Here is a 15,386-nt window from a genome sequence, read left to right as displayed (position 1 = left end):
CCTTGAGTCTGATTTACTACTCGTGGGGAAAGTATTGTAATCGTCCAAAAATTCGATTTTGAGATTTTGATGAACGGCATGGTGGCGCAGTGGTAGCGCTGCTGCCTCTCAGTAAGGAGGGGTTCATGTCCCGGGTTCTCCCCGTGTCTGTGTGGGTTTCCTCCAACAGTCTAAAGACATGCAGGTTAGGTGAACTGGCAATTCTAAATTGTCCCTAGTGTGTGCCCGGCGGTGTGCTGGTGCCCTGCCCAGGGTTTGTTTCCTGCCTTGCGCCCTGTGTTGCCTGGGATTGGCTCCAGCAGGCCCCTGTGACCCTGTAGTTAGGATATAGGGGATTGGATAATGGATGGATGGATGGATTTTGATGAATCTTGACATTTTAGACCTCCTCGAGTCCGAAAATACCATTTTTGGAATTATGTCTTTCTGTCTACCTGTGTGTGTATGTAAATATGATAACCTGAGTACACGTTCACTTAGATCAATCAAATTTTGCATACAAGTATTAGGTACAAAACAGAGATTTCTATCAACTTTTGAGCTATTTCTACTAACTGGAAGTGGTACTTTTTTATTCATGCAGCTGCAGAGTACAATTTATTCAACTTTACCTTTATAATAATTGTTCAATATATTATTAGTTTGATTAGTTGTTGGTGGCTCTTTAATGTACATAATATAAAGATATAATCATTGTCTTGTGGTTTACTCCTCAAATATCCATCCTTATATCTGTGTATACGAGAAAGTCTAGGGGAGACCACTCCCGATTTTCTTCTTTGTTCAGGAGCTCTTCTCCTTCTCCACCTTGGTCTCACCTTCTGATTGCTGGCAGTACTGCAGTTTTCTCAGAGGTTTGACACAAAACAGTCCTTTTTTGCTAGCATACAGTTTATGCTTGCTGGATGGTTGGTGATTAGTTGACTCCCGTCTTGAGCAAGATGAATGCGTGACTTTTAAACGGTCTCTCTCTTGATTTTGCACATTGTTTTACTTTAGCAATGTTTAGCTTCACATTCTCGTTTAACTCTAATACAGAGTTTTCCACTCTTCCAACCCAGCACCAGGTTGCCCTTCAGAATAAAAGGTATCACTCTAGCTTTCATTGTGGCTATATCCTAACCAAAAGGGGTCCTGCTATATGGAGCAGAGTTACGGTCAGGCAGACAACAGGAAGAGAAAATAAAGAAAGCAGATCTAGTGCTGGTAATGGGTTATAAAGGAAGGAGTTAATGTCTTGCCATTGGTCTTTTGGGTGCACCTAAGCACAACGTTTTGGTAGTCAGCTGGTCTATCAAGGTTGCCAACCTTTGAGTTATTGCTCTTTGTTCACTGACCAGATGTTGAAATGGCGTATTGTGGAGAAAGAAAACATTATGATCGATCAGTCTAATCAAATAAGTTCTAAAAACTACATTGTGAAGAGGTCCATTTGGGGGGAGAAACTGACACTCAAGCTGAAGTTAAGAATGTCTTCGTGTGCAATAACAAAGCAAAATGAGGGATACCAGTCTGCCTCACAATGCTAACCATACAAACTCATGTTTGGTAGACAACCCTGACTGCCTATAGAGATCACTTTTGGATTACATCCCTAAGGGAGTGTAAGAGAAAGGAAAAAACAAAAAGGTTCCTGAAACTCCCAGTCTATAATGCTAGGACATCATAATCTCATTTGCACCAGAACATTTTATATAACGAAATTAGACATTCAAATTCAGGGAACTTTGGATGTTATTTAATGGCAGAGGGGTATTGCTAGAATTAACTTTTTATTTGAAAGCCAATTGGTGGGATTGAAATTTTTACCAGCTACTATATTGAAATGAACCTAAGTGATAAAAGGAGCTGTTCTTTTAAGACTAATCAGACTTGCTATGGGGAGCCTTCATCAGTGGGTGTAAATAAAGGATGTCTCAGTATTTCATTTACACCAATGACTCTTCTGGTCAGCTTCAGAAGGTCTCAGACCAGAAGCAAAAGGCTTCTTACCTGAACAGTTTAGAGTACCTCACGTACATTTATATACACTGTAAATCAGAAAAAACTAACTGGCATTTTGTTAGAAGAGAATGTAATTCAGGGAGTGAGAGGGAGGAAAGTTGTGGGAAGTCCTGTGCAGACATGGGCGCTTCCACAGAGAGAGAGTATGAGGGCAAACATTGTAGACAAAGAAAGACAAGCAGGGTAGCAACACTTGCTGCTTTTGTTAACCATAATCAGTGACATTTTATTAATCACCAGAATGCAGAGGAGAGGTGCTACAGCTGCAATATACGTATGTTAACTTAAGTTACACGGCTACACACCAACGCATTATTTTTAATGGTGCCGAGGTGCCATACGAGTGTTATCATGTCACTTTATGAGAGGAAAAAGCTTCTCAACTTTGTTTGACTGTTTAGAGACACACAATGCTTTAGGGGTTCCCCAATCCCCTAAACCCCCCGATTGTTGATCATGTGTGTAAGTTTCACGGGGGACACATTTACAAAATTTATAAAGGTAAATTGTACAGAACTGTGCACATGCCAGGTTTTATAAATTAGTTGTTTTTGGTTTTTTTTTTTGCATATACATTTTAAAGTTTTTTGACATACACATATTTTCATATTCACATCCAAGCAAAGTTTTATAAAGGGGAGCTCTAGTGTGAAATTTTCCACTTGTGACGTCATGTCGGTTCTCAAAAAGTTTTGGATTCTGAAACATTGTGTGGATTAGGCATACTCAACCTGTATATATTAATTTTTTCCTTTTAAGGAATTGAAACTAGAGAAATACAAGTCAGTTGAATTTCACTTCGTTCCTTACTTTCTGTAAATTGGACTCTGAATGATAAATTTAGGTCTGAATAATAAGAGGCAGTAAAAACTGTACTTCACAGCTGAAAAATGCCCAGTAATTGGTTATAACAAGTGTAGTGTAAAGAATTGTAAATAGAAGTACACCCTAAAATTCAAAGGTAGGCTATGGTTATGGTTATACTACCTTTTCAAAATGGATTAACATTCGAGTTGGATTAGAATTAGTCAATTAGGTTATATTTTTTACTACATTCAAGTTTTATGAAGAGACATATTAATATATTGTCCCGTGATTTGTTTGCTCTGCTTCTGCTGATAAATCTGATTATTATTTGAGAAATTCCAGTCGGGTGTCTGCACTGGTCATAGTACAGAAACGGCACTAACATGGGTTGTAAACAACATTCTGATATCCTCTGATGAAGGAAACTCCACTGTAATTATGTTGTTGGACTTAAGTGCAGCATTTGACACCATTGACCATTCTATTTTACTGCACAGGCTAGAAAATGATGTTGGGCTTACAGGCCCCGTGCTCGCTTGGTTTAGTTCATATTTATCAAATCTATTCCAATATGTACAGAAATGTGCAGACAGTACTCCATTATTATACACAGAAGTTCAATATGGTGTCCCGCAGGGCTCAGTACTGGGACCTTTACTGTTTTCAACTTAAATGCTTTCACTGGGATCTATCATTAGGTAACATAATGTTAATTTTCACTCGTATGCAGATGACACCCAGTTATACCTTTCATTTAGATCAAACAAAGTTTCTCTGATGTTGTCTTTAATTAGTTGTGTTAGTGAATTAAAGGAGTGTTGCTTGTTAGAGGGAATGACGCTGATCACAACAACATTTTGTCATCATTTAACTCAGTTGGAATCCCCATTAATTTCATCGAATCAGCCCGCAATCTTGGAGTTCTCCTTGACTCTAGCGAATCATTTAAAGCGCATATTACAAAGTAGTCCAAATCATGTTCATTCCATCTTAAAAATGTTAGAAAATTAAGGTGCATTCTAAATAAACAGGATTCAGAGAAATTAATTCATGCATTTATTTTTACTAGGATTGACTACTGCAATGTGGTGTTCACTGGATGTTCAAACTGCTCTTAATACAGCCTCCAGTTAATCCAAAATGCAGCTGCAAGAATTATTACAAGAACAAGAACATCCAAACACGTAACTCCAGTTCTTAAATCCTTACACTGGCTCCCGGTTAAGTTTAGGGCAGATTTCAAAATTCTCCTTTTAATATGTAAAGCATTAAATGGCCAAGGTCTGGCTTACTTGTCTGAACTTATCATGACTTACAAAACCTGAGCGCACATTAAGATCTCAAGATGCCGGTCTGCTTATGATTCCAAGGATTAATAAAATAACAGTGGGAGGTCGCGCTTTTAGTTACAGGGCCCCTAAACTGTGGAATGGTCTGCCTGCTACTATAAGAGATGCCCCTTCAATCTCAGCTTTTAAATCCTGGCTGAAGACTCACCACTTCAGCTTAGCATATCCTGACTAGAGCTGCTGATTAACTGTACAGACTGCATCTCTGTTGTTAGTCATTAGCACTAAAACATAAGTAACATGATAATTATATTTGAATACTAACCCTCACCTATTCTGTTTCTCTTTTTGGTACTCAAATGTGGCACTTGCTGCCATGGCCCACCTGACAAGTTGTTCTGCCTGCCCAAGGTAAAGTCAGCCCTGATGGAGGATCACAGGAATTGTGGGAAAGATGGGTCCTTTCATTGGATTGGGTGGCCCACCGCTGTTTCAGCCGTGGAATGGCCAAATGGGGGAGGCAGCTTGATGGATGAGGTCTTTAAACTTATCCAAATCATATTATGGGATATCATCTACTGTTAAATTCTTCTACGTACTTCTAAATTTTTTTTATTTTATACTGTATTGAGGATTTGTTCTGTTCTGTGTATTATATTGTATTGACCCCTTCTTTTTGACACTCACTGGATGCCCAACCTACCTGAAAAGGGGTTTCTCTTTGAACTGCCTTTTCTAGGTTTCTTCCATTTTTTCCCTACAAGGTTTTTTTTTTTGGAGTTTTTCCTTGTCTTCTTAGAGAGTCAAGGCTGGGGGGCTGTCAAGAGGCAGGGTCTGTTAAAGCCCATTGTGGCACTTCTTGTGTGAATTTGGGCTATACAAAAATAAATTGGATTGTATCGTATGTAACTGCCTTTTTTATTTTTTGATTTACCATATTATAGTGCCTTGACTGGAGGTTGTCTAGTTCTAAAACCTAGTCCCATCTTCCAGAGTACTTCCATATTTTACATGCTCAAAGACAGCGATTCTTAAAATGACTTTCATTCTGAAGGAAATAGAAGAAATGCCAAATGTTTTAGCAGTTACACGAAACCCAGAAAAACTGCTCTTTTAAAAAGGAATAGGCTCGGACCTTTAGACAAAATACAGTATTAGAGAAAGGGAACCTCCGTGAACACACTACAGAATTTAAATCATTAATATCTTTATTCAATGAACAAAGTTATCCAGCATGTCTCTCACTCATGTGGAAAAGTAACTGCCCCCATTTTTTCAGTAACATAGCAATATTCACAACTACAGAAAATGCTGTCTGTAATTTGAAAACTGGCTTTCATACTGCTACTGAGAAATTTCAGCCCACTTTTATGGAGCTACTTTAATTCTGACACACAAAATTGTGCCAGGTTTCCAAGTGTGAACTGCTTGTTTCTGGTCCATCCTCAGTCTTGTTTGGGTTCAAGTCAGCACATTGACTTGGCCACTGCAAAACTTGAATTTTATTTCAACATATGGTGAGGCTTATATTGCACAGAACTGACTGCAATCAGGTCTGGCTGTGTTCAGTCAGCCAAGTTTAATTATCAATTAACTTTGGTCAGCTATTTGAGTAAGTAAGTATAGGAGCAATTAAATTTTCACATGGGAAATACAGGTGTTGAATAACTTCATTACTTAGATATATTAAGTGCCAATTTAGAAGTGGTGTTTACTCCGATTCACTTTATCTAATATTACATTTTGTATAAAGACTTGAAAGCCAGTCATTGTAACAAATATACAAAATTAAAGGCAATCTGGGAGGGGGCAAATACTTTATCACATCAGTGCGGTAAAAAAACGAAGACATTAATAAACATAAATGGAAAGCTTTTGATTCCATGCATTTTAATGACGAGGAAACTGATAAAAATATAAACATTATTGCAAAGGGGGGTGGCATTTACTTTGTGTCACAATTCTTATTATTTCTGCTTCTTAGCTGACCTTGTACTTTCAGCATTAGGATTTAAAGAGCCACAGATATGTGTTTAACATGCTGTAGCTGGCTCTATCTATAATAGGCATCACTAATGGATGCTTATCAGAAATAATAGTACAGTGGTTCTAAAATTATGAATATAGTAGTGAGATACAAATATGTAACAATAAGCCATATTAGGCTTAACAATAAACTCTCGTTCCTGTAGATGTCTTTTTTTTTTTTTTTAATATTTAATTTATAGATAAGCTACCAAAACCAGTCTGCAGAAGAACATGCCTATTTGTGATAGGAGGTCTCCACCTGGTGGCTAAAGCAAATATAAACAATTCCTGCAAAAAACAAAGTTGCTTTAGTTTAAAATACAAATAACCATTTCACCTATTCGCCATCTGTATGTGTGATGTGTGTTTTGATATATATAAGTGTGTGTTTGTTTGTGTGTGTGTGCATTCAATGAAATTAATAAACAATTTGGTGTTAATTATGTTGGCAAGCAGATGTTGCTTAATAAACTATGGATTTTAGTTAAGGCAGGACACTTTACAGAAAAAAAATTAATTTACAATTTAGTAATACAAAATATAAAGCCTGATGCATTTTTGTAAACTAATCTTACTTTATTATTAACTGGGCTTTGTCAATGTAGAGTTTGGACACTTTCCCCATGTTCATGACAGGTTTCTCCTGGTACTCCTTTATCTTCCCATCTCCCAAGTGAACGCAAGTCTGCATGGGTGCCGGGTAGTGAACATGTTTGTCTTTTGCTTTGTACATAATTGTGTTGTCCTGTTTTGGAGGAAGCGGGTGGAGAAAATGAATAGATGGACCTTATTATTGAAAGGGTCAATTTCAAAATATGTTTGAACTATATTTGCTAATACAGAAAAATCCAAGCTGCCAAACACTGCTCTTTGTAGTCCTATATTTGGCTGCCAGTGGCTCAGGTGTGCTCATCACACCATAAAGAGGCCTTTCTTAATGGCTAATTGCGCAGCACTGCTCCGGGCACAGTGCCATTCACTTCTTCATAACCTAAGCAGTAAACACATTTTAGGCTCCAGTGCTGTGCATGATATTCAACTAATTTTATTTATAGGTAATATTAAAACACAATAAAACACAATGTCACGTAGATATTACTGATTAACCTACAACATTTATTCATTTTAACTGAAATATTAAACTTATCTTTTTTATATTTACTTGAATTGCTTAAACATAGTATTTTACTAATTTCCATTTCATCTGAGGTTGTTTACAGCGTCATTAATCTGAAAAATATGAAAACCACTAAAGTGTTTTACAATTTTGTTTACTGTTTATTTTAATAGTAATAGACCAAAACATACAGAGGATTTAAGATCACAATGCAACTAAGTATACATGCTGTTCTTTATTAGCAGGTATCCTGAGAAGACGCACCAACTGATACATTATATAACCATGTAACGTATACTTTGTTCCCAATCTCTAAAATGTTGATTCTTGATATTTAATTTTCTCCTTTCAAAACAGATAGTAGATCACCACTTTCTTTTAACTCCTAGAAAAACAAGAAAATTAAAAATGATCAAGAGTAAGACATACATACAGTAATTTTCATACATACAAAAAATGTTACCTGAATACAAAATGATTTATTTGCACATTCTAACTGTACACTGTTAAAGTACATATTTTCTAAGTCATACAAGTTTAATGCTTTACGTTAACAACTGTGCCTTTTAAATGCTACACTGAAAACATCTCTTCTAGGGCTGGTCCATGATATACACAAGAACTATCTGTACATCATTAACTTTTCCATTTAAAGGCCAGCTCAGGATCTTCTCATGTCTAGGCTGGACTAATCCAACTTTAATCAGGAAGGCTCCCTGTAAATGCTGTGTAATCTTTTGAGCTCATCCAGGACTCTTCCACCAGCTTCACACATTCTCTTACATACTTGGTTACTGCATTTAGTGCTAAAATGACACAGATTCTTAGACACACTGTTGATTTGGGGAGGTGACTTTGTGAAAAAAATTCTGAAAGAGTGCACTTTTAGCAAATATCTTGGAATCTGTAAATGCTACATTGTACATCATTTTTGAAAATCTCCATTTATCCATGTTCTAAACATGTTATCCTTTTCAGGGGTGTAGAAGGATTTTACCTGTAAAAATTTTTTTATAAAACCATTCAGATTACTTATAGCATCAGGCCACTCTGACTGGAAAGTCGCTAGAACTGTTAATCAACTGGAACACCAGGAGCAGTCAATGTTGTATGTATTTAATTTGACTACATTTTTCTTGAACCAGTAAGACATGGTGTATTTTTCTATTTTTGAATTGTCTGCTACAATTTTTAAAATAACTTTTTAAAACAACATATATTTTACTTACAATACCACTTTTCTCACATAAAATATGGCTGAGCACTGCACAGCCATTTAGATCAAGCAGGCTATTATCATTAATGCACTGTACAGAAAGGTGATATGGATATCAAGCCCACCTTGACAACAAAAAGGCTTCTTATCTTATTGTGTTAACCTAATTCACTAATCAGTAGTAAAAGAATTCACGACAAGGTGTGAACATATATGAAGTATGCCAGGCATGTCAAACTCACTACCATTGGTGGGCTGCTTTGACTGCCATACGTGCGTCAGCGGGCCACACTGTAACAAATACTATTATACAAAGTTACTGTAGCTTTCTTTCCAATACTGAAAACTTTAAAGAAAAGCAATTTATTTCCATACAATCTCCATACAACAGCGTACAATTAGAGTCTTAGCCTCTTAACTAGCTACTTATATAGGAATCTTACAGTCTGAGATTTCTTTTGTCCTGACACTTGGCATCTCTTGTTAGTAACCAGTTCGTCAATATCAGGCTTGAAATCTTGTGCAGCTGCAACTTTTATGAGGGATGAAAGGTGCTCGTCAGTAAGTCTTGAGCAAGGTGAGGTTTTGGTAGCTTTCATTAACGAAAACAATTGCTCACAAAGGTAAGTGCTTCCGAACATAAACAGTACTCTCGATGCCAACTTACAGATCTGCACATACGAGGGTTGCAGGTAAGCATACAAGCCTGGCACACCAACTTTGTTGTATTTTGCCTTCAGAACAGAGTCTGACTGCAGTTCAATTGATTCCATTTGGATATTCTCAGGTGCATTCTCAATGTTGTAAGAGTATGGTGATGTAAACAGCGCAAAGCCCTGTTCATGTAAACTGAAATCACGAAAACACTCACTGAATTCATTGCTCAGTAATTCAAGTTGGAAAACAAATTTTACTTTACTTCAAAGTTTATATTGTAAAATAAGCCGATATGCAAAAAGCCCCCTGACCTACACTAATTTTACAAACTCAAAATCACAAAAATTTGTTAAGGATCGTGGGGGGTTGGGCAGTGTCATGCCTAGGGTATCAAGAAGCGGACACTGCAGCTGCAACTATACTAGCAGATGACGTTTCCGGTACCGTAATGCCATGGGAAAACACGGTTTTGGCAGAAGGCGGAAGTAAGAAAAGTCAACGCCGAAGATGCAGCATGATTCAATCACAAATGATAGTAATCATTTTGTACAAGTTTAGTGCTAACAAGGATCTGTCATGCGGGGCGCAAAGATTTCTGTTGCGGGCCACATGTGGCCCATGTGTTTGACATGCCTAACGTAGACTGTACACATATTGACAATGAACAATACATCTGATCTTCCTACTGTATCTGCCAACTATGAAAGTTCTAGTTAAACTGAGTGTGAGACACCACTTATTCTAAATTAAGAGACATTAAAAATGTCAAAAAATGTGTGTTAAAAAAAAAAACACCATACAGTGGTTCTCTGCTTTACTCTTTTACCTGATTTTCCATTACTATAATCCAGCACTTAACCCATGTCCTAGTACACAGCTAGCTATCTGAATGGCTCACTAATACACAATAAATGTACCTTTCTCATCTCTCCTTATGTAGTCTTAGTCTCAACAAAGCCACCAGCCTTAAGTGTTCTTTTTTTTTTTGTTTTAAATGGAAGTTTCTTCTGTGGACCCATTGAAAAGTATGTTGTATTCTGCCAAGCTGTTTAATGCACTATTCCTCATCTTTACAACTGCTTCAGCCTATTGACCTTTAGACACCTCATTAAGATGAAACTCTTTTCTAGAACTGTTCAAGCTTTCTTAGGTAAGCTTTGCTGGACCCCTAATATCTTTTCTACTCTCCCCTCAACTTCTCTTCTTTTTTACAGGTTTCTGATCTGCCACTTAGGTCTGATATGAAGTGGTAAAGAACATTTCTCACACTTTATATGCATGCTGAAAATACTAAAGGTTGTGGATATCATTTGACAGTTAATATAGTATTGTTGTCCAATGCAGCCACTTTGAGTAAATGCGTATACCTAATAAAAAATACAATGCTGGGAATTTCCTAGGCTATTTTTTTTAGTGCTTAAGTTCTGTAGTGAAGAAGCAAGCAAAAAAAAAAAAAAATCAGTATGTAGTTTTCGTTGATTTCTAAACAAATTATTATCTCAATGTAGGTTAGGTACACTTTACTAAAATATTAAAGCTGTTTCATAATGACAATTTATGTACTTTTTTCCAGGTAAAATTGCCAGGTGCACAGCTTTATATACAAGTCATTCAAAACATTCTGTTTCTAGCATTAAAATTCTAAATGCGGATACATGTATAATTACTAAAACATGGCTACATAATTAGTGTTCTTAAGTGTATACATTGGCTTCCAATTAAATTTAGAGCAGATTTCAAAATGCTCCCTTACTTAAAAGAACTTGGGCATCAATGGTTATTAACATCACACCAATCTATCACATTATATTATAGATACAATCCTGTACATATTACTGTAGGTTATCCAAAAGGGGTGAGGCAGCCAGATGAACTGAGGTTTAAAACAGGAAGAACAAGTGTAACCGATAAACCTGATCTGGTCAACCATCAACATTGTACATGCAAGCACACATCGACATGGCGAATACCTTCATCGGAGAATAGCAATGGATTACTTTGTCCGCTGTTACTGAAGCATTTGGATATTAATCATGGATCTGCACATGCCATAGTACATGACTTGGGGTGCCGTAAAGTTTGCACAAGAAGGGAACCCAAACAGCTTACTAATCTGCACAAGCCAACAAATGCTTTGGTGAATTTCAGCAGGTATCAACCCACTGACCTTGGCTCCAACTATACTAATGGCAGTGTGCGGTGCTGGCTACCCAAAAGCCATTTTGAATATGTTGTACAGCATCAACTTCTATCCATTGCAGTTACAGTGTAATTTTTAATTGGCCTATACTTTTTCAATTTCCCTAGTACATTTGTTTAAATATACCGTACATAACAGAAAGCTGGAATAATAATAAAAAAAAAATAAAATAAAAAAATTACCTTAACTATGTCAAGTCCTCCAATCAATTCACCTTTTACATAAAGTTGTGGGTATGTTGGCCAGTTGGAGTAAGTCTTTAAACCTTGTCTAACCTGGTAAAAAGTAAGTTAAATGTTACTATTGCTATATGCAAAGTGTTAACAATAAAGTGTAACAGCAGCTAGAATTGAAACCAATTACCTCTTCATCTTCCAGTATATCAAATGTGTCAAAATCAATCCTGTAAAACAGAGAAACGAAACAAAGAAACATGATTAGTAAATTTTACTATTACAAAATCATTTTAACTGAAACAGTAACATTTTTGATGTATTACAGAAAGCTTAAATAATCGAAAGGTGTGGAAATGATGTTCTGGATAAATAGGTTTTCTGGGTAATGAATGTGAGGTAAAAGTGAAAATAATGTAAATATTATATATATATATATATAAAAAAAAAAAACAGCACCTGATGTGAATAATACTAAAATAGTACTTTCTTGGGCAGCAGATCATTTTAATCTTTCATAAAACTGAGGCATGAACAACTGAAATTTTAAGATGGCTTAAATAACAGTACAAAGAACTACATTAGTCCAACAATTTCACAGCACACAGTGCAGTGTGGTCTTGGAAGTTACACAACATACACAGAAAATTGCATTTCAATATATGCTTCATTTGATAATAAATCATTTTGAGAATTCAAGTAAATGTGTCAGCTCTTTAAATTATTAAATGTTTTGAAATCAGAGAAAGCATGTGAGCAGGTAAGCATACAGCTTCAAATGTAAAACTTAAATACTTATATTCTCAAATGTAACATATTTCTTCCATTAATACTCAGAACTAACTAGCTATAATTATATTACTCCATTTAAAAATTGACTTAAAAAAAGAAAAAATAGCTGATCATTCTGCTCTTGTACAGGCACAGCACCAGGTAAAAAGACAAACTGCTTCAATTACTTGGTTTGAAGCTGTAGCACCATGTACAAATATTTACATTAATAAACTGGCACACAGTGCAATTTAATGCTTTACTATGCAATGGTCAATTAAAAATCTCCTTTCCACATTAGTACTAAATAATTGTCACAGTTCATTATACTGATGAAGAATAAACACTGAAAAGCAGATGCTTGCAATGCTGCCCGTTTAAATGAATTTGCCTTTCATTACAATACTTTCCTCAAGAACGGAACACCACTGCTCAAGGACTGAGTCTGTTAGCAGCATGTAACAGTGTGTTATGTTACTATTGAAATACTTCCTGAGCTTGCTATATATTAATATTGTTACATTTCATGTTTTTAAATAACATTAAACCAGAACTGTCAGGTTATGTTTACATTAACTTTTTAAATCTTGCATCACTACCATTTAAAATTTTACTATGTACTTTTGTTTTTACATTCATATGCAACATTTGTTTTTTTGAAACAGCAGAACCCCAATTTAACAATCCCATGCTTAACATTTTCAAACATTTTTGAAAACTGAGTGGTGGTTTTAAAAAAAGGAAAACTCATTTAAAAAAAGAGGAATGTTTGTGTTGTATTTATATTATATAAATATTTGAATATCAGTAATTTCTTGCAGTGACTGTATTAAAAAAATGACAATTTTCAAAAGTGTGCTGTACTTTATTGTAACAAATAAAAATAAACATTATCAACACACATTTTTAATTTTTCAATTAATCCAGCACTTAATTATATATATTCACTTCTAAAGTGATTATGTAAAGTATGTAAAGAGACTACCGGATATGAAGCTGACAAAAGAAGGTGTATTTTTCATTGTACTGTTATTCGAAATTAATAATTTCTATTATCATATCAAAGGTAATAACCAATTACAATTTCTTACATAATTGTGCACCACTATTAAAACATTCAATTCACTGCATGTGCCTGTAAACCTCAAAACTGTATGTAATCTGTATGTAATAAGATAAAGATCACTTATATTGCTTTTGGTCTAAACTAAAACTTTGTAATGGTACAAGTTTACAGATTGAAGTGTTACATTCAAATCTGATAGTAGCTACAAGTTTTTACAGGATGTGCTACATAGTGAAATTATCTTTATACTCAAAATTCCCATTATTCACACTTATTATCTATTTCAGTTAAAAAAAATACAGTTTGATGTAAAAACTGTGTTTTGTAGTGATCACCAACAAAAGCCAAGATCAGACTCGAAAAAACAGGAATTAATCTATGTCAGGAATGTTTTATTCATGGCAAATTTTATCTACCACATTCCAGGTGCCCCACTGAACCAATAATATTAACCCCTGGCTAAATGAAAAAAATCAAAACAACTGTTTGCAGAGAAGCTCCCAACAATTAGTTCTTTTGATACATTAAACTAACCATTGCCACTATAACCAAGGCCCATCGTCTTTGGAAATTTCCTGGATGAGGCTAAGTAACACAACTAGTACAAGTATAGACAGAGAGTGAGAAAGTACTTCATCCAAATACTCTAAAATAGCCTTCCATTCTTTTTATTCCTTCAACCTCCAGCGATCCAACTGTTCTCATGTATGATACTTACAAGTTAACCAACATAATTCTGCTGGTTCAGTTTTATCAGTAATTAGAAAGAATTACTACTTTTACTTTTTAAAAGTTACTACTTTTAGGATTATTAAAAATGATTCTACTTTTAGGACTAAGCTAAACTAAAATATTCTCTTCACAGTTTTTAATATTAATTTGCAGTTTTATTTAGGAAGGTGGCCAGAACTGTATACAGTATTCCAGATGCAGTCTCACTAATGCTTTACAGTCTAACTATATCAATTCTGGATTTTAATTAACAGTTTTTGGCCACATACTGCCTATATACTTATTCAGTACATTCTCCCTTTAGGCTTGCATAAATTTTCCTGCCGATGTACCAGTATTTTTTCCTTCTTGTATTTCTGCTGTTCATTTCACCTGCATATACTCTAGCATTTGTTGAAATAAAAGTTCTTTTTTAAGTGTATGTTTTAACCATCTTCTTAGTTTTTGGGTCATATGCATCTTTCACAGTTTACCTACTGATAAGAATGTATATCATATATACATTTATTAAAAAAAATAAGTAACAGTTCTATAACAAATGCCTGAGGAACCACACTGATCATCTGAACACTTGGGAAACATTCTCTTCTTATGTGTACTCCTCATGTTTTGCCCAATTAACTACCTTAAACTCCAGTTTTATATGATACTACTAGTATCGACAGCTTCTGGAATATTCTCTGATATGAAATCAATTCGAAGTCTAAAGTATGCCATTACACTTTGATAATGTATACAACAGCCATGTACTCAAATGCATTGAATTGTTGGCTTCTCAGGATCTTCTGCTACTATACATAGGCTGTTATTTAGAATAAACCTGACATACAAGTAGCCTTAATTTGTTTTGGACTATAGATTCCATAACTTGACATGGGGCAGAAGTAAGGCTGACTGACCAGTAATTTCTGGAATTCATTTTGTAATCCTTTCTCCAAACTGGACATATAAATCAATTATTTACTATTTGTAAATAACCGAGTTCAATACATGTAACAACTGCGGAAATTTCATTATATCCTGAAGTTTAATTAGTATCAATACACTTATGCAGTGGAGGACATTTGACTATTTTAAAACCTTTAAATATAGCATTTATTTCTAAGTAGCTAGACATTTAGTGCGTTCGATAATTTTCATTTTTATGATCTCGTTAGTTTGTAATCACTGTATTTAGGTTGTTTATTAACCACATTTATTTTCTCTGTTCATGCAAATATTTTGCACATGTATTAACACGTCCCAGAATTTGCATAATCTATTATGTACAGTGCTGCATATCTTTGCAATATTTTTATTACATGAAATTTCAATTTGAAAAAAACT

The 15,386-nt window shown here is 35.1% G+C and overlaps 1 protein-coding gene across 2 annotated transcripts in view; it reads right to left on the bottom strand.

Annotated features, from left to right (window-relative positions):
- Positions 1 to 7,223: 7,223 nt before the first annotated feature.
- glrx3 (glutaredoxin 3) overlaps positions 7,224 to 15,386 on the bottom strand; it is an 81,737-nt gene continuing 73,574 nt past the window's right edge. For both annotated transcript variants that reach the window (XM_039770234.1, XM_039770226.1), the window contains exons 9-11: positions 11,682 to 11,721; positions 11,501 to 11,593; positions 7,224 to 7,630 (exon numbers count right to left, since the gene is read on the bottom strand). In XM_039770234.1, coding sequence (XP_039626168.1) covers positions 7,580 to 7,630; positions 11,501 to 11,593; positions 11,682 to 11,721 — 184 coding nt within the window. In that variant the 3' untranslated portion in view covers positions 7,224 to 7,579. The remainder of the gene's footprint in view (positions 7,631 to 11,500; positions 11,594 to 11,681; positions 11,722 to 15,386) is intronic.

Source organism: Polypterus senegalus, chromosome 1 (genome assembly GCF_016835505.1).
Source record: "Polypterus senegalus isolate Bchr_013 chromosome 1, ASM1683550v1, whole genome shotgun sequence".
NCBI classification, from domain to species: domain Eukaryota; kingdom Metazoa; phylum Chordata; class Cladistia; order Polypteriformes; family Polypteridae; genus Polypterus; species Polypterus senegalus.
Note: the sequence above shows the minus strand (reverse complement) of the source record. Positions and strands in the feature narration are given on the sequence as shown.